The sequence below is a fragment of the Ischnura elegans genome, chromosome 12, assembly GCF_921293095.1.
Source record: "Ischnura elegans chromosome 12, ioIscEleg1.1, whole genome shotgun sequence".
Classification (NCBI taxonomy): domain Eukaryota; kingdom Metazoa; phylum Arthropoda; class Insecta; order Odonata; family Coenagrionidae; genus Ischnura; species Ischnura elegans.
Window position 1 is genome coordinate 76149143 of NC_060257.1, and position 27878 is coordinate 76177020.

At 38.7% G+C, this 27878-nt stretch overlaps 1 protein-coding gene across 3 annotated transcripts; it reads left to right on the plus strand.

Moving 5' to 3' along the window:
- The first annotated feature begins 1116 nt into the window (after positions 1–1116).
- On the plus strand, positions 1117–26785 carry LOC124169632. 3 transcript variants are annotated; one of them, XM_046548279.1, is made up of 5 exons: positions 1117–1238; positions 20887–21024; positions 24292–24351; positions 25780–25854; positions 26325–26785. In XM_046548279.1, exons 2-5 carry the CDS (start codon positions 20898–20900, stop codon positions 26399–26401), a joined length of 339 nt encoding a protein of 112 aa, XP_046404235.1. In that variant the 5' UTR covers positions 1117–1238; positions 20887–20897; the 3' UTR covers positions 26402–26785. The 3 variants fall into 3 exon arrangements, with proteins under 3 accessions (XP_046404235.1, XP_046404238.1, XP_046404236.1); XM_046548282.1 differs by having other exon boundaries at positions 24295–24351; XM_046548280.1 differs by having other exon boundaries at positions 20896–21024.
- The last annotated feature ends 1093 nt before the right edge of the window (positions 26786–27878 follow it).

Genomic DNA, 27878 nt, shown 5'->3' on the forward strand with positions numbered 1-27878 from the left:
ACCTTGAAACAGTGGGCCTCCCACCAAAATGGTCCCTGGGCCGCCCGCATTCTAAATCCGCCCCTTTATCGTGAAGCTATAACGAGGTTACAGGCCGCAGCAAGCGGATATATTTTCCAGATTAGCGGAGAACGAGAATGATGTTCAAGATGCTATTCAGTGGTTCTTCATCATTCGGGCCACCAGCCAATCAGACCACTTCATTCTTACTTTTTACATATTTTATGGCTAATATTTGGAAACAATATTCATTTTTCAACTTCCCTATTATCACCTCGCAAATTTGGTACGGGAAAATAAAGAGAATGATGAAAAAATTTAATCAAAGGCAATTGGATGATAATCACGCCGTATGTTATCGCCATTCGACTCTTACCATTTTAGAACTTTGGTAGGTTTCTTGGAGTGAAACGGACGAATAAAGATGAAAATACAAGAGGGATTATGATTAACATAACTTAATTGATGACTTGATTCACAATTAAAGGTCAAAAAACATCTTTAAATCGTTGGATTTGCATACGTAGAACGCGTCTGATGATTAATATTGTCCGGATATTTGAATGAATTCAATTGGAAATTTTCCGTCAGCGCTTAAAATGATAGATTTTAATAGTTGGAAGCAGTAATATTTCCTGAAGAAATGAGAAAACAAGTGGGAGCATGAGCAAAACTTATCACGGAATATTTCATTCGGTGGAGGTAGTTTCGCGGTCTCGGGGGATTCACTCTTAATGCTATATAAGTGCGGAGGTTTGTCGAAAATAATGGGGTTCGATACAAAGATGTTTCCCTCCGTTACATGCTTGAATTTTGGCCGGCGATGAGGATTTTACGATGAAAAGATGTTCCATAGGTAGAGGTTTTGCTACACATGCAACATTTTTGCAAAATATCCAGTAAAAATTCTTTATAAATCGCATTATTTTCGCTCAGGATAATATATTTCGCGTTGTCCCAAATAATCTTGATATTTCGCATCATTCCGCGAAAAAATCGTTTCGCGAAAAATTCGTGCCTCTAGTTATCGCTGCCACAACTGATGCAGATAAGGAATCAGATATTTAGTGATGAAAAGAAGTAGTTTTTCATGCGTTATTTTTGGCTTATCAGGAGACAAGGACTGGTTGAGATGTGATCAAATTCGATTTCATTGGGAAAAACGGAGAAACTCGCGGGAGTGATCAGTTAATGTCTTGCCTGCGTGACAGCGTCTTGGAGCGATACTGTGAATTGCCGTGAGTACCTAATCGTTGCCATGGCAGTTGAAGTATTGGAATCATAGTAGCGTTGCATTATTTCTTGGGTCTTCCATTCAAATCTGAAGTGGTCGAATAGCAATTGGACGGATAAGATTCATTATCTTTACAAATAGGCATTACTAACAATAAGAGATTTTTTTATTAGTTTTTCTACCATTACATTAAGTTTTCGTAGTTATCCTCATAAACAGCCTTAATGCATTTGTAAATGTTGTTATTTTTCGTCTTCCTTTAGCTCCTGCCTTCGAACTTCATTCAAATATTATGAATCTCCTTAGAAATTTTTCAAAACTTTCTCCCGTTTTCAACGCTATTTTTTTGTAACGACACCGTTATAAAAAAATAGTTACCGGTTTTTCATTGGTCGAAAGTGTCTTATCCCTAGAGCCAGTGGCGCATCTAGATGGGGTTTAGGGGATAAACCCCCTACCCCCATCTAGATACCCCCAGAGCTCAGAGAAATGTTTAATTTTAATCCATTTTACTTAATGGATTAGTATTACTTTTAGAATAGTGTTAAGATTAATCAAATATCCCTATTCCGTAAAACCGGAAGGCCATAAAACTCGCCATTTTGAACCATTAATCTTCAAATTTTTCCGGAGGAGGACCCCCGCAACTCCCACTTACCCTTGCGGGTATGCAATACCCCTACACCCCAAAGTATTAGTTGCGCCTAAAACCTGGCCTTAATTCTTAGCTGCGCCCCTGCCTACAGCTATTCATTTTCGGCCCTCAGAGGCAGTGGTGTAACTAGGAATATGCTTCGGGGGGGGCACGGCCTGAGGTGGCGCCCGTGATCCCCTGATGGGGGGGCACGAGGGAACGCACCCCCCCCCCCCATACGCTTACAAAATAGAGGAATTTTTTTATACGGTTATCATTACGTTCATTCTGTTTTGTGTATTATTGAGCCTCAATCATTTAATTTCATATTAAAATAAAGAGATTATTTCATACAGTAATTGTTCTGTCTTGTTTTTAATCACAATAATGAGAAGATCGTTTGCCTGTCAGACCTTTGAGCCCCTCCAGGAAAAATTCTGGATCCGTCTCTGTACGCATAAATCCATTGCAGAACAACTCCTTCACTCATTATCTTTGGGCCATCATACACAGCACAAAGTTCCCTATGAATTGCTGCTTCAGAATATTGTTTAGCTGTGAACAATCGAATGACATCATGCACTTCATACTTGGCACAATTGCAGCACACATTTTGACAAGCTATAAAAATCAGCTAGCACCAGTGGTGGCGCGTGCGTATATGCATGTTAGCAAGTGCACACCCAAAGATGAATGAATAATAAAAGAAAACTATTCCTTTGCAACGAGAAGGATAAAAATCCTGTCTGCATATGCAAGAAACATGAAGCTCTGAACGCTACCGCTACCTCCTTTTCGAACTCACCACTCTACCAGTGTGCGATCCAGTGGCATCGCGCCGGGCGTATTTTCGGTCTATGCGATCGCTTGAGGGTGCTCTGGCAGGACGAAGTAAGCGGGGGGTATGCACAGTTCAAATGTGTGATGGGAGCAGACTCAAAATGATGCGAGTGCGCACGCGCATATTTTTGGTGAGTGACTCGCAGGTAATGTAGTGGTGTAGCCACCACCTACACTACCTGTGCCCAGCATCCTAGTCCGTCTGCAACACAGTCATATGTATGGCCGTTTTCTACACTACTTCCTCATAGGGTGTAAGGAAAGGAGAATGAATTTCACCTACCGTCACATGTAAAGGTGTGTTTAGAATAATTATTTTCATGCATGCTAATATTATTTCTGTTCATGCAATTTTAAGGGCAGAATATACCAGTGATATGTTTTGCTAGCTATTTATTCTATTACGACGAAATATGATGCTCATGGATTAGTATTAACATAATATAATTAAATCATCCAATATCTGCTCTAATGCACACCCTAGATGAATTACCACCAGCCGCCACTGGCTAGCACTCAAAAGTCCTTCTCTCTAATACGCCTGTACGCCAACTGACCTGCCGTGCAACGATGGCAGGACTACTCCCTGTTCTACTCCCTCTCTAGAGAGAAAACGGAGGTTACTTTCTGAACACTAGGGCGGATCGCAAAAATCGATTTTTTTCAAATCCATCTGGCCCAATGAAAAAAAGTTGTGGGACCGATCAAAAATAAGGCCTGAAAAATTTGAGACCTCTACGTGAACCCCTGACCCTCGCTCAAATGCGATTTAGGGGGGGAAGGTCAAAATTCGAAAAATATACAATTTTATGGTCATTTCCTATAGATTTTGCCGAGTTACTGCCCGTTTAGGGCAAAAACTTCGTGCATTTTGACGTATCTGCCACCATTTAGCCACAAAATGCCTAATTTGAGTCCGCGCCCGCGAAGAAAATATTACAACGCCCGCGCAGCGTCGCGGATACAAGAGCTGCTAGCCGATCCCGTCCCCTCCCCGCTCGCTTCTCCCCCTCCCATGCCTCGAATGCAGCAAAATTCATCTCGCGTGTGCTGCTAGGAGGGCGTTTATCTTTGATAATATAAATCGGAAGATGGTAGAAGGTAAAAAACGGTGCGTAGTGAGACGACTTGTCCCTTATTTGGAGCCTCGTCGGCGTTAAACAAATCGATGTTACCAACTTATAGAGAAGTGATGAAACATTTTTAGATCTGCGAACGCAGGAAAGGAGCCTGCGGTCTATGAAGACGCCTCTCGAGCGGCTATAAGGTGTGCGAACTATGGTGACGCGCTTCTCTTCCATTGTGAATGTGACTAAATGGATTTAGCGGTACCACAGGAAGTACTATAACTTACGGAAAATTAGAATAGACAAAAAGTAGGGTTTTATTGAAGTATAAAGCTCAAACAATTTTGAAGGAACATGTACAATTATGCGATATTTTTGCGTGTAAGTGCAAGGAGGAGCATAAGTTTCCCCCAATGAAGAAGTAGTTTGAAAGACAAGCTGACGAAAAGAAAGATGATAGCTGCTGGATTGAATCCTAAAGAAACTCGACAACTGAGGAAAAAAGGGAATAATCGGTGATCGATGAGTCAACATCGTCAATTCTTGTACGGGAAAATAGTATCAAAAATTTTCTTCATCAATTCATTCAAAGAAAATGAAATTAGCCGATTTGTATCTCTACTTTCCTCATAAAATAAACATTAAGGACTATAAACTCAAATTGGAACTTCTTCGGGGAAAATGCGTCTGCCAACTGTGATAGAGGTATATGCAAGAACCTAACAACAGCAATTATCGTTCCCGCAACTTTAGCCGACGCAAAAGTCATAACTTCGTAAGATACATCAAAGCTAGTGTACCAGAATCACTTACGTACACAGAAAAAGATGCTACATACTGACAAATCGCTGTCGAGTTTACAAAATTATCCGAATATTAAGAAAATGTTCATCAGATTTAATACAAGCCTATGCTCATCTTCACCAGTGGAAAGACTTATTTTCACTTGCTGGGTTTATCCATTTCCCTGTGAGGGGAGCTCTGTCAGACAAACTTTTTGAAAAACTTGTATTCCTCAAGGGGAATAATACATTCATAGAGAGCAACATTTGATAATTTTTATTTTGAAAAATCTCAAATGTATATGTGTATGTTAGAATTTTTATGTTTATTTATGTGTTAGAACTTTTTAAAAGATGTCTTAGTTTCCTTACAAGCGTATTTTGTATTTTAAAAAGTATTTAAAATACTATTTTGTATTTTGTATTTCAAATACCGAAGTCCAAAGTATTTTTTATTTTGCATTTCAAATACATTTTGTGCAGTATTTTGTATTTCAAATACTCCTCGGCCTGTATTTTGCCCAGCCCTGCCTACTGTGGGCAAGAAAAGAGAGATTTCATCAAAGGGCTCCATTTTATTGGAACGAAAGACTATACTCTTTTCTGATGAAAAAAGGCAAGAGGACTTATCAATACAAGTTTAGAGGGGAATGTGTGGTGTTAATTGAAGAAACAGGGTCCCACTTTTGGAGGTTTGCTTCGCCCGTCAGAGGATTAGCAAAAGTTATAAAATTATTATTATGCGATTATCGATTCCTTTCGGAATGAAAAGTAGATACACAAAATTAAAAAAGGAGGCACCATCCCTTTGCTATAATCATAATTCCAACATCCCTTAAAGAGTAAACTCAACTCGGGATTCCCACCGGGTTAATTTTTCCATAATGGCCAACATTTCAATCTCCGACTCGGGGCTCATCATAAGAGATAAATTTTGTTGAATCCCGAAAAGAGTTAACCCACATCATTCGTCGGGAAAGCATTAAATCCGTGTTTCATCCCTTACTGTGGTCTATTTTCTAATTGCACTATGCTGACTTGGATTTGCGACATAAACATTGGGAGGGTAATCTAGGGACCCAATTTGCGTTGCTGCAAGGATGCGTTCGGCAACAAATCCGAGATTTTTTTAATTGCTGGGTTTTAATATCGACGTAAAGGACTACACGCTGATGATATATTGGAGAGAGACTCCGGTTCCTTCGGCTATATCTGACATTAGCGCTGTGGAAATGAAAAATCTATTAGTGAACGTTCAAAATTGAAGTTAAATATTCTTTTTATTATACATGCGGACGAGATATTCGTGAAAGAATTCACCAAAACTTTGTTGACAGCAGCGAAAGACGAGGAATGACACTGATATAAGAAATATAGACTGGAAAGAAGATAATTGAGTAATTCTTTCGTGATTGTTCCTCACCGGACGATGCTGAAACATCAAATATTAGTAAGAAAGACGAAGAAAGACGCACTTGGTGTGAATTTTGGTGCATTTTGGGCGTGGAAGAGGCGAGCGGGGAGGGGACGCGAGCGGCCTTCACCCAAAATCCATTTAGACACAGCTGTCGGACAATACCGGAATAGAAGTGTATATCCTAAGTTCCCACACCTTATAGCCGCTCGAGAGGCGTCTTCATAGACCGCAGGCTCCTTTCCTGCGTTCGCAGATCTAAAAATGTTTCATCACTTCTCTATAAGTTGGTAACATCGATTTGTTTAACGCCGACGAGGCTCCAAATAAGGGACAAGTCGTCTCACTACGCACCGTTTTTTACCTTCTACCATCTTCCGATTTATATTATCAAAGATAAACGCCCTCCTAGCAGCACACGCGAGATGAATTTTGCTGCATTCGAGGCATGGGAGGGGGAGAAGCGAGCGGGGAGGGGACGGGATCGGCTAGCAGCTCTTGTATCCGCGACGCTGCGCGGGCGTTGTAATATTTTCTTCGCGGGCGCGGACTCAAATTAGGCATTTTGTGGCTAAATGGTGGCAGATACGTCAAAATGCACGAAGTTTTTGCCCTAGACGGGCAGTAACTCGGCAAAATCTATAGGAAATGACCATAAAATTGTATATTTTTCGAATTTTGACCTTCCCCCCCTAAATCGCATTTGAGCGAGGGTCAGGGGTTCACGTAGAGGTCTCAAATTTTTCAGGCCTTATTTTTGATCGGTCCCACAACTTTTTTTCATTGGGCCAGATGGATTTGAAAAAAATCGATTTTTGCGATCCGCCCTACTGAACACCCCTAGTATATCTGTAAGCTTTTTTTTTAGATATGGTAGTTGAAATTATACAGCGTATGTTTGTTGTAAGAAAAATTAAATTATTTTTTTAATAAACTTTTTAAATGTTGCTGCCCAAGACACATGTCCACTCCATTGTTCTGGGCCTGATCATACTACCCAGATTTCGATTCATTGTATCATCGGCGAAGTTTCAACTCATCATATGATGACGTTAACACCTGCCTCATTGGGGGAAAATGCAATTTTTAGCAAAACATTGAAGATTTTCCTTCATGAAATGAAAATCATTTGTCCCATTACTAACTTAATTCATGTTATATTAATTAGTGTAAGTCGCCAAGGCCCTCTAGTCGTCGTCGCCCGGGGATTGATCGGGAAAATCGCACAGAAAAAGGAAACAACTCATGTCGTCAACAATCACTCTTTAATCTTCCCTTGTTCGTGTACACTCGCCGACTGACTCGCGCGCTGTCATCTCTCTCTGGTAAGCGTTTTTCTGTTATTCGCCCGTGCGTAGCAGGCTCACGTTCTTAAGAAAGATGTCTTACTTTACGTGGCCATGCTTGCACTTCCGGTCGGGGTTGGGTGGTGGGGAACCGTGGGAACCGAAAGGAAAGGAGTTGTCGCTGAGTTTGTATGGGAAGGGAAATGAGGTAAGGAAGATGACAGTCGCCTCTTACATTAGTAAATTTTATTGTATAAAAAAATCATAGTCAAATTTAGCAATACCAATGACACCTCTGGAAAGTGAAAATACTTACGTCACATTCATTTTTGAAGGTCCTACCTCCAGGTCTTTGGTGGCTGACATCAATGCTAACCATAGCCATCAATGTTGGCCAGTGGCGGATGTAGGAGAGAGACCAGGGGGAGGGAGGGTGCAATCTCCCAGAGGTTGTCGGGGTCCTAAAAAATTGCCATTTTATCTAGTGTAAATTGGATGCCTAAGTGAGGGACTACAGCCCCCCTAGCCCCTCTGTGGATCCACCACTGATGTCACCTGTCCATTATTATGAGGGTTGCCCAGGAAGTAATGCACCACAATTTTTTTCTCGGCCAACAACAATGGTGTTAATTGGAAACATAACCTATGTATTATATGAAGTTTCATGAATGAGCGCGCAAAATGTCTTGTTCTTCCGACATATAGTGTATCTGCAGGACCGTTTCAAAATGGCATCTGGAAGTGATGTACGTAACCAGCAGCATGCCATCATTGAATTTCTCACTGCAGAGAAAGAAATTCAGGGAAATATTCACAAACGCGTGTGCAAAGTCTGTGGAGCATCTGGTGTCAACAGGAGTACAGTCAGTTACTGGGCTCAAAGGACAAGTACATCATAGTGTGGTTTCACGGTGCTCCAAGATTTGCAGCAGTCACGGAGACACCCACGGCTGTTACACCGGACATGTTACAGCGAGCTGTTGTTGCCATTTGCGAATAAAGACCGATTGCAACTCGGCAGTAGGTGCTCAATCGGTTAATCAGCAGAGGAAATTGATGCTTCAAGCGACCCCGGTGCCTTACCATCCCAGGAGATGTTTTGATTTATCACCCTATCATTCGGCCCCACACAAGTTTGAGGGTTGTCAAACTCATGGCAAAACAGGGTTGAACAGTATCACCCTATCCCCTCTACAGCTCTGGCCTGGCTCCCTTAGACTTCCCCTTCTTTGGCCCATTAAAGGATGCCATTAGTGGAAGACATTCTGAGGATGAGGAGGAGGTGATTCACTCAGTGAAGAAATGGCCCAGTGGCCAGAACAAGGATTGGTACCGTCACTTGGTTGGTACCGATTGGTACCGTCACCATGACTCCCGTAAGAGTTATCACCGCGGCTAGTCCCAGTATACTTTAAACAAGGATTGGTAGGCAGGGGCACAGTCAGGAATTAAGGGTGGGGGGGTTTAGGTGCAACTAATACAGGGGTGTTTTTGGGTGTGGAATACTCACCAGGATAAGCGGTAGGTGCGTGATTAATTAATTGCGGAATTTTAAGATAAATAGTTCAAAATGGTGAGTTTTATGACTTTTTGAGGGTTATTTTGTTAATACTTACACTCTTCTACAGTGTGTCCTCGTTTAACGTCGTCCCGTTTAACGTTGTTTCACGATAACGTTGTCCAAAAATTGAAACCCTTTATCATTTAACGTCGTTATTGCTTCGCGATAACGTTGTTCAAATTATGCGCGGCGAAAAAAAAATGAATGGCGAACAGAACGCAAGCGCATCTGATGTATAGTAAATCGTAGCCTACGTTATTCATATATGTATATAACGTAGGCTACGAGTAAATATTACTATATTAATGCGATTGGTAATTTTCGTTCGACAGAAAAGGTTGGCGTGGGTAGCGTATGTTAAATATGAATCTGAGCGAATAATTATCGCCTCATTTACCCATTATCCGTATATTTTTGTGATGCCAACAGAAAAAACGTCCAAGAAGAAGAGTGGCTATCCTGGTGGTTCTTCAGACGTGAAGAAAAAACGGCGATATTAGAACAAAAACTTGGTATTATTAAAAGAATTGATGAAGGTGCAACTGCTGGAGAGATCGGTCGAGTTTTAGGTTTGCAGGTCGAGTTTTTACAATTAAAATTTCTTCTTTTACTGAAAATATCGATGTTTCGCCATTAAAATACTTTCTTTTTAGTTTTTATATTTCATTTAATAATGCCTTCTTCCCAACCTTTTCGTTGTGAAAATTCGTTTCGTTTCGAATGAATCGTTATCATGCTGAAGTGAATAATCGGTAATGAATGTTTCACGCGATTTCCGCCGGGTTAAAGAATTCATATCATCACGAAAATTGACTCGCCCCTCATCCTCGTGCTTCCGAGTGTCAGATTCAGATTTTTTCATTTTGGCCTGATTCATGTGTCTCCCGATTGGTCACGAAGTCTGCTTAAAGTTACGGCTCCGGTAATTGGCCTCCTTGGATTGGCCCGGGAAATTCTGGATTCTTCACGAAGAAATGGATTGTTAGGATCATGGCTAGGAACCTATTTAAATTTTTTACATTGTTTCTTATGGGAAACACTGCATCGTTTAACGTTGTTTCGCTTAACGTCGACTTTTTCAGGAACGAATCAACAACGTTAAACGAGGACTCACTGTATTAGTAATACATATCAATCTAATTAAGTAAATTGGATAAAACTTAAGCATTTCTCTGAGCTCGGGGGGGGGGGGGGGGGGGGGGGGTTTAAACCCCCAAAACCCCCCTCGCTGCGCTACTGTTGGCAGGTACCAACAGGGCATACACGCCCTGGCTTCACGCTAGATGACGGCTATAGAAAGGGACGGAAATTAATTGGAGAAATAGGGTGTGTAGCTGAAGCATTATTCTTTCATGTCTGCAATTCTCATTATGTGATATGAATAAATGCTGAAGAAAAAAAATGGTGCATTACTTTCTGGGAAACCCTCCTAAAATCTTAGTATGTATTACTAAATCTTAAATGATTATGCATTTATCTGCAAATTTAACTTTTAAGTAATAAAAAAAGACTCTGTCAATCACTAATATATGAGTTGTGTTATGATTTGTTCATTTTTAGCCTTCGTCAGGGGTGGCATCTATGTTAATCACCAAAGAGTGGCAGATAGGACCATCAAAAATTTAAAAAAAATAACAACCTATATACCAATCCCATATACTATCAATCCTCATCTATCGAGGGGAGCGCTTGATGGCCCACAGATGGGTGGAGTCCTTCCTGGAAGTGCAGTAAGGAAGGGCACCCCAAGGGTTCGTATTATGGGGGACTCACTACTGAGACATGCTGCGGAGATACCGAGGCTTAAAGGGTATGTGGTTGATTGTTTCCCTGGTGTGAGAACAGAAGGTCTGGAGAGGATCATTGGAAGAATGAAGACCGAAGAGAAGACTAATGGTGGCAATGACGAAGTGGTGGTCATTCACGTTGGGACAAATGACGTGAAAAGGGCTAGAACAAGTGACCATGTGGTGGGGTGGGTATGGGATATGTGCACAGCTGCTAGAACGGCTTTCAGTTCGGCAAAAATAATCATAAGTGGGATTCTGAGAAGGCGAGATGTGCCGGACAGAATCATAGATTATATAAACGAAGGTTTTGATTGGGTTTGCAAAATGAAGGGGATGTTCTTTGTGGATCCGAACTGTTGGGTAAAGTCAATTGACCGTGGAAGAGATGGGTTGCATTTAACCCATTTCTGCCCAACGTTGCGAAAACGCAACATTAATTTTGATGGAGAACAGTTAGAATCTTAAATTTTTTTAGGCAGCTCAATATTTTTTTCTATGTAGTTTTACACTTACTTCATGTAATAATTGGTCATTTGTCGTTCTAAGATTTTTTTATTTTTTGTTATGATTTTTCAAATATGGCTACTCCGAGCACTTTTTTTGAGACGAAAAAAAAAAAAAATTTCTAAGCCCTATCCAACATTGTTTCTATTCACTGCTTTGATAATAACAGTTTAGTCTTTGTAAATGATCATGAGAATAATTTTCGATGATAAAATTAGTTACAAAGTATCAATTTTCAGAGTTGAAAATAATGTTGCGTTTTCGCAACGTTGGGCAGAAGGACTGCTACATTGTTCTACAAGCTTATCTGCGTGAGGAACTTCGAGTGAGACACCGTGTGTTTCTTTCTGCCGCGCTTGGCTTTTAGTCTCTCTCTAGAGTTTGCCTGCATATGTGTTACCATTTTCCAGTTATTTGGCATTGGTTATCTTCGTGTTTTATCCTTGAATTTTCCCTTATCTTATTCCCGGGTTGCATATCGATACCTCCTGTGAACATAATTACTTTCCGAGTGTGTTCAAGGTACGTACATAAGTTGATTTTCTTGGATTATTGTGATTGTTTTTCGTATTTTAGCATTTGCGTTATTTAAAGTATATTTGAAGTATTCACTTATCACAGACCAGTCTTTCGGTTGACATTCCTGTTACTTTTCTACAGATGAGTTTTTCTAAGACATTCACTACTGTGGAAGAAATCGTGTCAGTTTTAGAGGAAATTGAGGCAACTGACGAAACTGACGAGGCGAACGATGAATCTCCAACTGACGTTGTGGTCCTACCTCCAGAGGCTGATCCTTTGTCCGACGAGGAAGACATCAACGACGATGTCATGCTTTTGAACGACACCGACCAGACAACACCGAGAGACATCGTAGGTAAGCTGGAAATTCATACTTCAAAAACCATCCCCGGAATGGAAGAACCAACTCAGCCTCTACTGAACACGAACAAAGGGAAAAAGCGCAGAAAAAACACGGAGGAAATAAAATGGGTAAAAAATTCTTCTCCCATCTATCAGACGAAACCTCAAAACACCGAGCACATCTTGCAAGAGCGTTTGAAAAACTCTTTTGGTAATATCACGCCATTTGAAACATTTCAATTGTTTTTGGATACCGATTTGTTGGATATGATATTAGAATTTTCAATCACATACGCGAGATCAAAGAACGAACATAGTTTTACCATATCAAGATCGGAAATCATAAAGTTCTTTGGAATTTTATTTCTGACAGGATATAATACACGACCTAACATGCGTTCTTACTGGATGAAACGTCCAGATTATGAATGCCCGTTGGTTAGAAATGTTATGTCTAGAAACAGATTTGAGGAAATAAAAAGGTGGTTGCACCTTGCGGACAATAGTCATCTCGGGGTAAACGATAAATTTGCTAAGCTTAGGCCATTTTTCGATAAACTTAATGAGAGATTTGCCAAATTTGGAATATTTTCACATGAACTTTCCATTGATGAACAGATGGTACCTTACTTTGGACGGCATTCCAGTAAAATGTATATAAAGGGGAAACCCGTTAGATTTGGTTTCAAGGTTTGGTGCCTAGCATCAGCTCAAGGTTACGTATTCCACTTCAAACCATATGCTGGGACTGGTGACAAATACAAAACCAATATAAACAATGGAGAAAATCTAGGGTTGGGAGAAAAAGTTGTACTTGATTTACTCTCAGTCGTTCAGTTTCCTGGAGAGCATAAGTTGTTTTTTGACAATTTCTTTACAAGCCACAGCCTCTTGTGCATATTAGGTGAGAGGGGATATTTTGGTACAGGAACTGTTCGAGAAAGTAGAATTGCTAAATGCCCTTTGCCCGCTTCTAAAGAAATTTCCAAAATAAGGAAAAAAGGGTATTACTTCTCAGCCTTTGACCGAAAAAACCAAATATTTGTGGTTCGTTGGTTTGATAACGCTGTGGTTACAGTCGCTTCTAACTTTGGATTTTTGGTTCCATTGAACCAAGCCAAACGATGGGATCGTACGGCAAGGAAGGCCGTTTTCATCCCTCAACCAAATTTAATTCGCGAGTATAACCAGGGTATGGGAGGAGTTGATCTCCATGACAATGGTGTAGCGAACTACAGAATAAGAACGAGGGGAAAGAAATGGTGGTGACCATTATTTATAAATTCTCTAGATATGGCGGCTGTCAATGCCTGGAAGTTTTTCCAATTGGCCACCGGTGATAGAGCTTCGCAACTGGACTTCAAGAGTTGCATAGTTTTATCGTTACTTCAATCGGGAGTTATGGAAGAAACCATACCAAACCAAGTGGGCAACAGAAATCAAGAAGAAGTGCAAGATCCTGACGTGACGAATGATCAAGGACTGGGTCGCCCACCTAAAAGGGGCCTTCCAGACTGTGTTAGAAAGGACAAAGTGGGACATTTAATCAAACGCTTGGAAAAAAAGAGCAGAAGAAGATGTAGGCATTGCAAATCGCAAACTGTATTCATATGTGTGAAATGTAATGTCCCTTTGCACTCAACGTGTTTCAGAATATTCCATGACAAAATGTGATGTGATTGTAATTTATAAACAAATGAGTATTATATGTATATTTATTTTATTTTCAATATCATTCATTCATTTGTGATCTTAATATATTATAAGCGTTTTGTTCTTGACCCTTGAGTTTGATTTCAATGTTGGCCTAGGCAACCCCACTAACGCCCAACGTTGCGAAAACGCAACATTTTTTTTCTACTAAAGTACTTGACTTATGAACAAAAAAACATCATATTCGTATAGATTAAAACGAAATGACAACATTTGCATGAAAAAAGTTATAAAAAAACAATTAATTCTGTGCTTGGGCAGAAATGGGTTAAATAGATCCGGATCGCAGAAGTTTGGAAAACTAATTTGTGATGTTGTGGAAATGTATTTGTCGGGAAACTAAAGAAGGGACTTGGTGGTGATGATCATAATGCTGATCACAGTGGGGAAGTTATTGTGAAGGGTGAAATGGAAGTTACAGGGATACAATATTGTAATGAAATGAGTAAGTCCGTTTCAGACGGGAGTGAGGGTCCCTATATGGATACAGGGAAAGGAAATACACTAATGTGCAGGAGTGCAAGTGATACAGACATAATAGAGACGTTAACAGGAGGTGTTGAACAAATAGGAGAGTTCTACAGCGATGTAAATACGCTAATGTGCAGCACATCGGCGGGAAATGTCACCATCCCCAATACTTCACAGCACCAAGGTAAGATCTTAAAAATTCTTCAGGTTAACTGCCGCAGCATAAGAAACAAAATTATTGAATTTCAGTCGCTAATTGAATTGTGTAATCCTGACTGTGTAGTAGGCACTGAGTCGTGGCTTAGAGAAGATATCAACTCGAAAGAAATATTTCCAGATGAGTTCAATGTATACAGGAGGGACAGGACTGACAGGGGAGGGGGGGTATTCATTTGCGTCAAGTCTAACTTATTGAGTAGCCTAGAATGGGTAAGGGCAGATTTCGAAATGCTGAGTGTAAATATATACACGAAGGAAAAAGGAAAAACCTTAAATTTAATTGGACTTTACAGAAAACCGGATGAGGATATGAGTATACTAGAGGCTCTGGCGGATGCGTGCGCCGAAAAACCGAACAAACAAATCCTCATAGCAGGGGATCTTAATCTGCCAAATGCCAACTGGGATGGTAATGCTAAAGGCAATGGCAAGGTTCAAAAACTTGTAAATAGACTAGTTTATGAAGAGGGATTCGAGCAGCTTGTGAAGGGACCAACGAGAGGAAGTAAAATATTAGATGTGTTCCTTATAAGGCCATTTAAGGGTGTGCAAAGCTTTGAGTTAATACCGGGTATAAGTGATCACTCGGCGGTTTCTATTGAGCTAGAGTTGTCACCCACTAAGTCAAAGAAAAAAGTTGAAAAATTCATCTGGAACTATAAGAAAGGAAATGTGACGGCTTTTAAAAACATGCTAAGAGAATATTTTCCAAAATGGGCGGGTCAAGGTGCTACTTTGGATGAAATTTGGGATTCTTTTAAGAATATTTTGCTCGAGTGTATAGAAAAATTCGTTCCTAGGAGAAGGCTTAAACATAACAGTGATCCAGAGTATTATAATGTAAATATAAGAAGACTGAAAAGGAAGGCAAGGCGTGTGTATAAACAAAGAAATATAAGCCCTAAAAACCTTGAAACTTATAAAAATATAATTAAAAGATTTAATATTGAAAAAAGGGAAGCCCGGGAGAGCTATCTGGTAAATATGCTAAGCCAGAAGAATACTAATAAATTTTTCAAATATATTAGAAGGAAAAAAGATATTAATAACGACATATCTATGATCGTGAGTGAAGGTGGGAAAGTTATTTTAAATGACAAAGACAAAGCAGACGAACTAAATAAGTGGTACGCTAGGAGCTATAAGGATAGGGATGGTAATTTTGATTCAAACTCTAACACCGAAGATTGTGAACCCTCATTATTATTATCTAGCCGTGGACAAAATAAATTCGACTATATAAGCGTGACAGATAATGAAATTTTAAAACTAATACGGAAACAGCAGAGAAATAAATCAATGGGTCCTGATAATGTGTCCATGGATGCATTAAAATTAGGGGATGAAGCAATAGTTCCTTACATTAGAAGACTTGTTTTAGTCACACTAAATAATGGGGACTTACCTTCCGAATGGAAAATGGCAACCGTCATACCTATTTTTAAGGGGGGTGATAAAACTAAAGTAGATAATTATAGACCAGTAAGCCTAACGTCAGTAGTGTGTAAATTAATTGAAAAAGTTATCGCTAGGTACTTGCGCGAATTTTGGGCCACAAATGATTGGCTATTCAAGTATCATCATGGATTCAGGAAGGGCTTTTCTTGTGAGACCCAGTTACTTGGGTTATCGCAAGACATTGCTGAAGTCCTGGATCAAGGCAGTGAAATTGATGCGGTGATCATTGACTTCAAAAAAGCTTTTGATACAGTGCCACACGCTCAATTGATAGAGAAAATTAGTAGGCTACAGATAGATGATAGGATTAAAGTATGGATTAGGGAATTTTTGAAAGGTAGATCTCAGAGGGTAAGAGTAGGTGAAGGTTATTCTATGGAGATAGCGGTAACATCAGGGGTCCCGCAAGGAAGCGTATTAGGTCCGCTATTGTTTCTAATTTATATTAATGACATTCATGTGGGAGTTGACTCCAATATACGACTTTTCGCAGATGATTGCATAATCTACCGAAGTATCAAAGCCAGGGAAGACCCGTGTATCCTTCAAAATGACCTGAAAAAAATATCTTCATGGATAATCTCCAACAAAATGGATGTGAATACGGGAAAATGCAAGCAAATTACATTCACGAGAAGGAGAAACACGGAGAATCGGTCATACAGCTTGCTCGGGGAAAATATTTCCAAAGTTAGGGACTTAAAATACTTGGGGGTTAATTTCACATCTAATCTTGATTGGGGAGTGCATATCGATCAGGTGGTAGGGGGATCATTTAAAACCCTGCATTGGGTCACGCGGAATATAAAAGAGAGCAAAAGAGAAACTAAAGAAATGGCCTACAGGACCATGGTTCGTCCTGTACTTGAATATGCAACTTCTGTGTGGGATCCCCACTTTAACAATGAATCTTCTAAGCTTGAAAGAGTTCAGCGAAAGGCAGCCAGGTACACTCTAGGAAAACATGGAAGAGGGGAAAGTGTATCAGCAATGCTAGGGAGCTTAGGATGGAAACCTCTAAAAGTGAGAAGAACCATTAATAGGCTATGCGGGGTATACAAAGCATTCACAAAAGAGCAGGGTTGGAAAGAATTAGGTCTAAAGCTGGGCTCACCCTGCTACATAGGAAGGAAAGACCATAAATTTAAAATTCAATTGAAAAAACAGAAAACAGACATTTTGAGAAAATCCTTCCTGCATAGAGGAATTAAAGAGTGGAATGACCTACCTGAAGTGATTTTTAAGATCTTCCCTTCAAATGCCAAAATTTTTAGGAAGAAGTGTGAAGCACTGACCTATTGATTTAGTACATAATGGTTCAAAAAGAGAGTTTGAAGTTGGGTCAATGCTTATTTTTTAGTTGTATTATATTAGAATTAATGTATTTAATGGATTGTTTTAAAATTGTTTTATTGGGATAATGTTAAATTCTTAGTTGTATGTGATTAGAATTTGGGTGTTATTTTTATCATGGATATATATTCTGGTTCTTTTTCTCTGTATATATGCTTCCTGATTTTATGTTACCACCCGACATTATGGTCGACTTGTAACAATTTATGTAATAATAATAATAATAATAATAATCTAATCTAAATCCATCTAAACTATCCGGTTGCACTTAAAAGATCATTTACCACCCAAAATGAGTTTAATTAATGCAAGTGTTAGCAAGTGATTTTCATAAATATATCTTCTAATACCTACCTGGCATACATACGATGTGTATGTACATACATATATTGAACTATTGCATCTAAAAAAAAAATCTTGCAGAGGATATTTTATCCATGGGGGAATGGGGATGGAGGCAGTAGACGGTGGCGACAAACTGATCTTTACCCCCGTGACAAAACTCCTATTTCCAGCCCTGGGGCCTAAATATCATATTCTTGCATGACTACATACCCTGCTACATTGCATTATTATATGCCGTATTATTATCTCCTTTTACTGTTGGACCAGCTTCCTGTCCAAATCCTAAAATTTAAGAAATAAAATCAACTGAAGTTAGTTCTGAAACAGTTGATGTAACAGCTTTTTATTTATAGAATAAAATATAGTGTTAGGATTAATCAAACATCCCTCAGAAAGCTGTAAAACTTGCCATTTTGAACATTTTATCTTAAAATTTTCTGGAGGAGGGCCCCCACAACTCCCACTTACCCTGGAGGGTATGCAATACCCCCACACCCCTAAGTATTAGTTGCACCTAAAACCCCCCCCAGCCTTAATTCCTACTTACCCCCCTGGTCACGAATACAATTGAGTCGCACTCAGAGAATCAGCGAATCGCGATGGCCGCGGATTCAGTCACAGTTTCGCGCTACGGCTGGCAGGTCTCACTCGCGTAGGCTCAGGGACGCTACTCTTGGAGAAGGGCACCAAATCCCCAGGATACCGTTACCCTGCCGGCGCCAAGGGTCCTCCGCCTGTCTCCCTTCAGGCGGTGCTGCCTTTCGGTGGTAGCACGCAATGATTTGAACGCTACATGTGGTTTTGGAACATAAATAGAGACAAAGGCCTCCAACTAAGCAGCACTTGGATTATCATAATTATTTGCTGTACATATGCATAAACAACAAAAGGTCAACCAAGGATATAAATAAATATGCAAATTACCGTAAAGAATTTGGCTCAAGATTCTATCCCTGAAGATCATGGCTGACTCAGCCCTTGAAACGATGGGGCCAATTACCCAATACCACACCCTGTAGGAATCCCGGAATTTATTCCTTCAAACTATATGCCAGGAAAACTAAAATTCTACATATTTAATTATTTATTTTAACTATTCATTTGTGTTTTTAGTCATCCCAAATACATATAGACATGAGATACATTGGCAGAACAGAAAGGAGTGCAGAGTGAACATAGAAATATTGTTACATTCAGAATGAAGTGAAATCAATTGTTAGAGAAACAAAGAATAATTTCACAGCAATTATCCACGAATCAGGGAGAAATAGGAGACTTATCCCTCTGTGCTGACGGGCGTATTAACTTAGAGGAATTCCTTGTGAGAACTCGGTTTATTGCAGAGAGCGAATAACAGAGTAACAATCTCGTAACAGTACAACACGACAACTCCCCCGCTCCGCCGTCAGCCCGCCGTATTTATACATGTCAGCTGACACCCTGGGATGAAGGTTCGACCGCCAGAGCTCGAACCCACCACACCCTCTGGAAATGCTTGAAATATGTAATGCAGCTTTTCAGGAACGACATGTGCCTCCCCAATGAATTAGTGCCTCCCTATCAATAAATTTCCAGCAGCTTTTAATTTATCAAAATCCTGAAATTTCACCAGATTAAGCCTGAAACAATTATCGATAAGTGCTTTTGTCCCATTACGGTCTTTCCTTGATCCTCCTAAACCTATTTTCAAACAGAGGATACTATTAACCCCCAAAAAAAGCTTCCCTCTCCCTCATCCATGCTAAAAATCATCAGTTATGTATCCATCTGTATGTCTTATGAACATATTCCTGGTAATTGTTGGTAGTTGTTAGTAATTGTTATCATCTCAGTGCAACACATAACAATCTCCCGCATCAATAATAGCCTGGATCCATGGACTGTTATTGACTTTTCCCGTGAAACACACTGTGATCATGTGTCCCCACCAATCCTTCCTGTTTCCCATTTGCACTCAATACACCCAAAATATTCCACCTGCCCACTTTTCCAACAATGTCACTCCTACCTTTACCCAATTTCCCCCTCTGCATCTCTATGAATACGGATTTATTGGTGATTAATCACCTTATGATGTAACTTTTCTTTGATATCTGGGTTGTGTCCATTAGAAATCATTGCCTTATATTCCCAAGTAGCAAAAAGTTATGTAAAAATTATTTTAAAATATATTGCGAGAACATTTTGAAATGACTTTAACATAATTTTGAAAACATATTAGCTCTCTCTGTTTCAACGTCACAAATCTTTTTTTCATTATTTCAAATGATTTTACCATGAGTTTAAAATATGCCTTACTCTTGAAGGAGCTATGAACTATACTTTTTAAAATACGCAACTAATTCAGCCTCCTTTTAAAATGATTAATTGTTATGTTAATATATGAGATAAGTAAACAGGTTTGAAATTACGAGATGTGCCAGAAACAGTAAAAAATATGTCCCACCTTATAATTACATCCTACCGACATGATATGGGGGAATATTTTGAATGAAGTAGTACAAACTTTGTGATAATTTAAGCGTTTGCTTATGGGCACGCTTTCACTGAATGTCCACCACTATCCCAGACATCTAGAATTCATACAAATCTAATGTTCTTGCTGCGATTATGAAACATTTGTATTTCTGAGTGTCATATGTTCAGGCCTCATCCCTTTTTAGTATGCAAGTTTCCAGTTTTAGTATGCATCCTTCAGTTTGGGATGTTTATCCCATAAATTCATTATTTTAAATTTCTAGAAATCTTAGGGAAAACTGCCAAAAAATACCGTTTTGTGGATTTCAATAAGTCCTGAAAACAGCAAAATTCAAACTCACTTTTGAAAAAAGGGATTCATTTGTGGTATAAAAATGATTTCAAATTGATGCTGAAAATGATTTCAAAATTATGCTAAAATGATTTCAACATTACGTTAAAATGATCAGAAAATATCTATCTAATTATTTCAAAATTATTTTAAAACGTATGCAAATAATAACTTTGAAATTTATTTTAAAATAATGTTCACATAATTATTTTTCTGTGAAATTATAGAAAAGGAACATTTTATGCAAAAAATAAGCCATTACTTCGTACATATCCATGTATATATACAATCAACAAAATGAGATCAAATGGTAAAAGACTTTAAAAGAGCAACACCTAATACATTATTTTAAAATTATTTGAAAATCTTGAAAAAGTCATGAATTTAGCAATCTTATGATATTTTGATTTCAAAATTATTTGAAATTTTTCAATGTTCTTTTGCTACTTGGGTTTTTATTTTTCATGGCAAAAATTGAAAAACTGTGATTATTATAAAAAATTGTTACCTGTTCCAAGATGGTGATAAACTTTTTTCTTTAGCAATTACAGAAATGGCTTACCATGGTCCACTTGATGAGGCACTGGTGTGTCGTAATAAAGAAACTCGCTATAACAGATGCAACATAGACAGAGTAGAAGCATATCCATTTCTTCTAGCCAATTACCAACTAGAAGAACGTATGTATTCATTTATTTCTTTATTTACTGAATGCAAAAGGTCATCTCATTGGGCAAATGGCAAAAATGAATAAATTCAAAAATAACAAAGAACAAGTATGGAAACCATAAATAATAAGACTAATGGGACTTATCAGATGTAAATATGCTGAAACTGCAGAGAGTTAAAGCAATTTCATGAGTCACATTTTTATTACTATTGTTTTTATTTTATTGAAAATGTCAACATATAGCAATAGGTACTGCCTATTTACTGACAAATAGCAAGAAAAAATCATGAAAAAATACAGATATGTAACATTTAAAAGGGAATTCGGACAATCTCTACAAGAAAGTGAATAAAGAAGTAATGGTAGCTACCTATTATTAGAGCGATGAGAAAGCGCCAAACTTGTAAATGTCTTGAAGAATATAGAAAAAGAATTAATGTTCTGAGGAAGGTAATCAAAGGGAGAAGGGAGGAAGACAAAAAAGAAGCATTGAATAAGTGTATATCTGGGAACTGGTATGTGGAACAGGGAGTGGGTGCACATATTGCAATAGGGTACACCGAAACTTAGATAAGAAAGGAGTTCAGGACAGTCTATGATGGAATTTAGGATGTTATAGATTAATTTCAGGTCACTTTTAAGGCATAAAAAAGGAAGATTTTGGATCGAGAGAGATGCCAAAATGATGTTAGTGGGTATATCGAGCATGAAAGAGGCTGTATTTCACTATGCATGCAAATATATAAATGAGTTGCATATAGATTCAAGGGCAAGGAGATTTGATGGAGCTGTCATCATTCAAATGGGAGAGTAATGAATTACCATGGAAAGAAGGAAAGTGTGGGGGAACAGACGGAGATAGAGGGCAGTGGAGCAGTGAGGGGAGTGCGGAGGAGGAGGGGAGGGCAGTTGTACCTGAACAGGCAGGGTGCGTGGTCATACCAGTGGATCACAGCTCATGATATGCATTAAAATCAAGGAGGTTGCAAATATCTGGAGGTGCAGTATTCGAGTTTTAAGTGTGGTCAGAATTCCGCCATCTTGGTTTCACTATTTTCGGACTTATTGTTAGTCTCAAACAGTGTACGTAAATAATCAAGTATTCTATTACTTATATCGCCTCTGATTTATAAAATGAAAAATGCAACAATTACTTCTTGATTGTCATCGGAGTTTTCTGATTGTTTGTCATACTACTGTGTATATTAAACTGTCCATGTAGTCATATCATTGTGATAATATATCGCCGTCAACATACTTTCCAACTATTATTGCGACCGGTCCGCTATTGTAAGATTTCCATTTGCTGTAATCTTATTAATTACCAGTAGAAGAGCAGGGGAATGGATATTGTACACTTGTAATATGTTATTTTTGGCTAAGCTAGTTGCACAGCAGAACCGTGGTGAGTGACAATAATTTTTCCTTGGGAAACGATATTTGAGGCATATTTGCACGAAGCCTTCCGATAATGATAGAAAAAAGGTTTTACTGTGTTCGTTTGCGATAGTTTATTTTACCGTAACAGCGATCATGACTGAATATTTCTCCAAATATGTCGTTAGCATTGACTCTTATGAGGTTATCAATGTTTTGGTCAAAGTGGGCGTGGCTTTCCTACCCGAGCACCCCCATTTCTGCCACACTGCACTCAACGCTCAGAACCAAAGGTGCTCCCTCCAGTATATTTACGACCTCCTTAACCTCCTTGATTAAAATAGGTGCTTGGCACAGAGAGTGCTATCTTTTAAGGGTGCTAACTTGAGAATTTTTTCAACTTCCATAGTGCAGAGCAAAGCTTAAATTACTACACCATCACCATCAGTCTTGTTTGTTATGAAAATGACTCCTTACTCAAGTCTGGGTTGAAAATCCAATTTAAAAAATTATTTTTCATTCGTAACTCTCCGCCACATTCACCATGCACCCTCTCCCTATGAGTTCTCAATTGTCTATCCCCAATTAATGCATGATATACAAAATCACTACAGTGCGTTCAAGGCGCAACAGTACCAAAGTCCATGCTTGCTTCATCAAACAATAACATTTTTAGCATTGACACTAGGGATAGTCAAGTATGTTACCTACATATAATGAATGGGTGAACAACAACTCTCCATCAACTGGTTGATTTTGTTCACAGTGACACTATGATGGTTAGAAATTTCTATCAGTGTGTAGTCCTTCCTATCACACCTAACCAAAAATGGAATTCAGTGCAGAAATATTTAATCTGTGAAAAAAGTGAAACACAAAAGAAAATGTAAGATTTGTCAAAAGCTATTATGAGCCATAACAGAGAGCATTACGCAGCTTTTGCAGAAATCAGTTGGGAGTTGCTAGAGACTCTGAGGCTATGTCCTTGGTGTAGGTTACTTGAGGAAGTTAGAATAAATAGGTATTTGAAAGAATGATGCAGAGAATGTAGGAATTTATTTCTTATCTAACAGACATAAGGCACCAGAGGCGCAGCGAGGGGGAGGTTTTGGGGGATAAACCCTTCCCCCAGAGCTCAGAAAATGTTTTAAGTTTAATCTATTTTATTTATTTAGATTAATATTACTTATAGAATAGTGTGAGTATTAATAAAATATCCCTCAGAAGGTCGTAAAACTCACCATTTTTAACCATTTATCTTAAATTTTTTCCTGCGGAGGGCCCTCGCACCTCCCGCTTACCCTGGTAGGTATGCCATACCCTCAGACACCCCAGTATTAGTTGGGCCTGAAATCCCCTCTAGCCTTAATTCCTAGCTGCGCCCCTGTAAGGCACATATACTTTTTTTAGTTCCGGTGCATTATATTTTTAATACATTATTATTTCTTGTCTTAAATACCTCTGCCATTGGAAAATATCTATTTATTGAAATTGATGTCCCTTATTGTTAAAGGGGGATCGGGTTTGTGTGGTGGCAAGAGTATTGGCTTCCCTCCCCATGGGCTCAGGTTCTAATCCCGGCACTGGCAGAGAATTTTCATAGACTGCATGATCCCTGCTTGAATGCTCTGTAGAGGACATTTCAAGCGCAACACTCCATCCGTCAGATGAGACGTTGAGCTCTGTTCCCCTTGGCGCCTTTCGTTAAGAGCAGGCTAATGCGGACGCCAGGTTTCCCTTCACCTTTCCTCACCTACCCTTCCCTCATGGCGCAAATGACCTAAGCTGTAGGTCGCCTCCTTCAAATACCATACCATACCTTATTGTTAAATTATCATTAGTAGTGTCACTTTCTTAAATGTTCCTGAGTCATGTATTAATGAAGTAAATATTTTCACAGCAGAAGAGGTGGTCAGGGGAAACAATGCACAGACAGACTCCACAGGTGATGCACAGACAGGTAATGCACAGACAGGAATCACAGGTAACAAATGTACCAAAATCCATGCTTGCATAATCAAATGTAATATTTTTAGCTGTGATTCTAGGAACAGTGAAGTGTTGTTAATCGGTGAGAATGTACTGACCCTCCATCTTGTGGTTGATTTTGCTCACAGTGACAATAAAGAGGACAAAAATTTCTATGAGTGTCCAGTCCTTCTTATTTAAGTTCATATCCTGGAGTACGTAAAGTTAATGAAGTTTACATATCCAAGGAATGGAGGACACATATAAAAGGATTGTGAGAGAGCCCTCAGGAAGTCTGGATTCTTAAACTGTATTGTGGGAATTGAATGAAATTGCATCAAATTAGGTGAGCTGCTTTACACTTGTCAGGCAGCACCTCCACACAATCGGATTCAATGGAAAAATATTTAATCTGTGAACAAGGCAAAAAAAGCGGAAGCTGCACGATTTGTCAAAAGCTGTTATAACTGAGCGAGAAAGAGCAATACATATGCACAGCTTTTGCAGAAATCAATTGGGAACTGCTAGAGAATGGGAGGCTATGTCCATATAGTACGTATATTACTTGAGGTATATGTAGAACAAATATTTGAAAGTGCGATATGATGAATGTAGGAAACTATTTTTTTTTAATGCCTAAATTGAAATATGTATTATTATGAGCGTGTATTTCATGCTTTTATATTTTTAAATGACAATATCTATATGTATTTTTTGCGATTAAATGAAAAGTGAAAATTGTCAAGGGCGCGAAAATGTGATGGCTAAGTACAAATGCTGGGAAAAGCCTGTGTGATGTCATTCTGGTTCTGGCTGCCGCCATGTGAGGCCACCTTGGTGCGAGGCTATGAGCACCGCTACGATGCAGGCTGCTTGCAGTAGCAGAGTACCCTGCTAGCAGATAGGGCATGGCTTAAATAAGGATTATTAATACCATACCAAACGAAGGAAACTTTCTGACCATAGGCAATTTTAACAGGTGATTATTAAGAAATGTTTCCCGGAGCTCTGTATCTCATGCATGCTTTGGTAATCTCAGATGATGTAAAACTCCTGACTATGTATAGCATCTGGTCCCTTGTGAGGTCTCGTGGAGTGGCATTGCATGGCCACCAATCTAGCCTTTTTTAAATGAGGTTAAAATTGACCATTAACATTTGTCTAAACTTGGATTTCTGAAATTTTTATATTATGAATAAACTAATGGTGGGTAATGAATTGCAATCAATGCTTTTCATTTTCTTTGATGAAGGAAACTACCCTATCAAGGACCTGAATAAATGCTAGGTTGAATCCGACAGTCATAGGAAAATATTTTCCTTTATGAAATCAATATTCCTTATTGCTAAATTAGTACTATGTAGTTTCATTTTCATTGATGTTCTTGAGTCATTTATTAATTAAATAAATCTTTTTACAGCTCAAGAGTTGGTCACGGGAAACAATGCACAGACAGGCACCACAGCTGGAGATATTGCACCAACAGAATTCACAGGTAACAATCTGTACCAAAGTCCATGCTTACTTCGTCACTATATTTAGAATACACCCGTTCTCACAGAGAGCAGATGAAGCAATAGCCTGATAAAGAAAAAGAAGCAATAGAGAGATACAGCTTCTCTAGAGCAAGACGCAAAAGATAATGATGCCAGCAAATGCTATTCAAAATTTCACTGGGAGCGGGAAAAAAATTAGGAAGTGTCCTTCAACAATGATCTAGCGATTAAGAACTTGAATAAGTGCTAGGTTGAATCAGGCATTCAAAAGTAGCATTTGATATTTTAATGTTATGTTATCTTATATTTTAATTAATCAATATTTTTTATCCTAAATACCACCATCATAGGAAAATGTTTTCTTTTATAAAATTAATATTCCTTAGTGCTAAATTCTTATTAAGTAGTTGGTAGTTTCTTTTTCATTGATGTTCTTGAATCATGTGCTGATGGAGTAAACCTTTCACAGTTCAAGAGGTCACGGATGACAGTGGGCCAACCAATAAAGGTGGAATGCCAGAAGGAAGTTCTGAGGGCAAACATTAGACTGCAACATCATGGAATAAGAGCCCAGGATACACAGTTAAAACCAGGGATTTGTTGGACTCTAAAAACACAAATAAGAAGAATCAAGGGAGAAAGATAAAGACCAAAGGAAGAATGAAAAAAGAAATATAAATCAAGAAACTTCAAGCTACATGGTGAAATACTGAGAACCTAAGTAAATACATAATATTTTACAATAAAGATGGAATAAAAATTATGTGCAATGGTATAATTAACAGTTAGAATTGATTGAGGGTTAAACTTTTCTGTACCACACACCCATAGTATTCCATAGTTTAAATAAATTATTCCTGAAGGATAATTTTGGAAAGGTTGACTGGTTGTTGAAATATTTCTTACAACAAAATAAATTATTTTGCCATTCATCTTCTCATAATTTTACAATTTAAAAAAATAATGAAAAATTTGCCACCCGCTTATCATGAGTTGGTATGCCCTTATAATTTTAGTCAATTTCATCATTAGGTAGGTACTGTTAACACGTTCCATGCGGGTGGCATCATATGATGTCACGAATGTCTTCCATGGGTGGCGGATGACATCATAAGATGTCATCAGTAGTACATCGTTTCATTATTTTTTTTCGCGCTCGGTTTTTATCCAGAATGTCTTTTTTCGACGCAATTTAGTAAATTAAGATTTCCTTTTTTCAATGGTATTATCCGTTTCTGAATTCTTTTATATCCTCTACATCTAATCTTTGTTTTTTTTTCGCAATTTTTTCAATATTTTGGGTCATGCTCTTCGTCACCTAATGTATTTTTTTTCTTATTTCTTTGTTATCGTTGCGTGAAATTTGTGTATTGATATAATAACGGGCAGGGAGGAACTCATAGGTGTTTTACCTGGTCAATATAAGTTTCATGGTGGGTTTTTTTCCTCGCTCCAAAATTGCAACATATCCTCGCTCCTCCGCACCAATGCAGCACACAATTACCGATCCGGTGTTTATAAAACGTTAGCAGCACATGATAATTTGAGCTTCCTTCGCAGGAGGTCTTATATTGTTTCATAAACCTCGCTCACCTTACCCCTACCGTCCATTCGAATGAAGAGTCCATTTTACAAATTGTCTGGAAAATTCTCTGTTCCGGGGCTTAATCCCAGAGGTTGAAACATTGTTTCATTACTACCCTCACTCCACACATGCTTCCTTCAAATGTTAGTCGCGAATGGTGCTCTGTCCTACCACACGGCATTCTGATTCTGCACCTCATCAGCTCAAGAGTTCAGCTTACATACGTGCTGCCGTAAGATATTGTGTTTTCGACTGTAGGCGTTCGAAATACACAGGAAGAAATATATCTCCCATTCAGAAGATACCACCACAACCGTGCTCAATTCTGGTAAGTGTTCAACACTCATTATTTCATGTTCTGTAGGATAAATATCTTAATAATGTATTTATATTCGTATAATAAGGAGCAGGAAATAGGAGAAAGTTGGAAGATGAAAA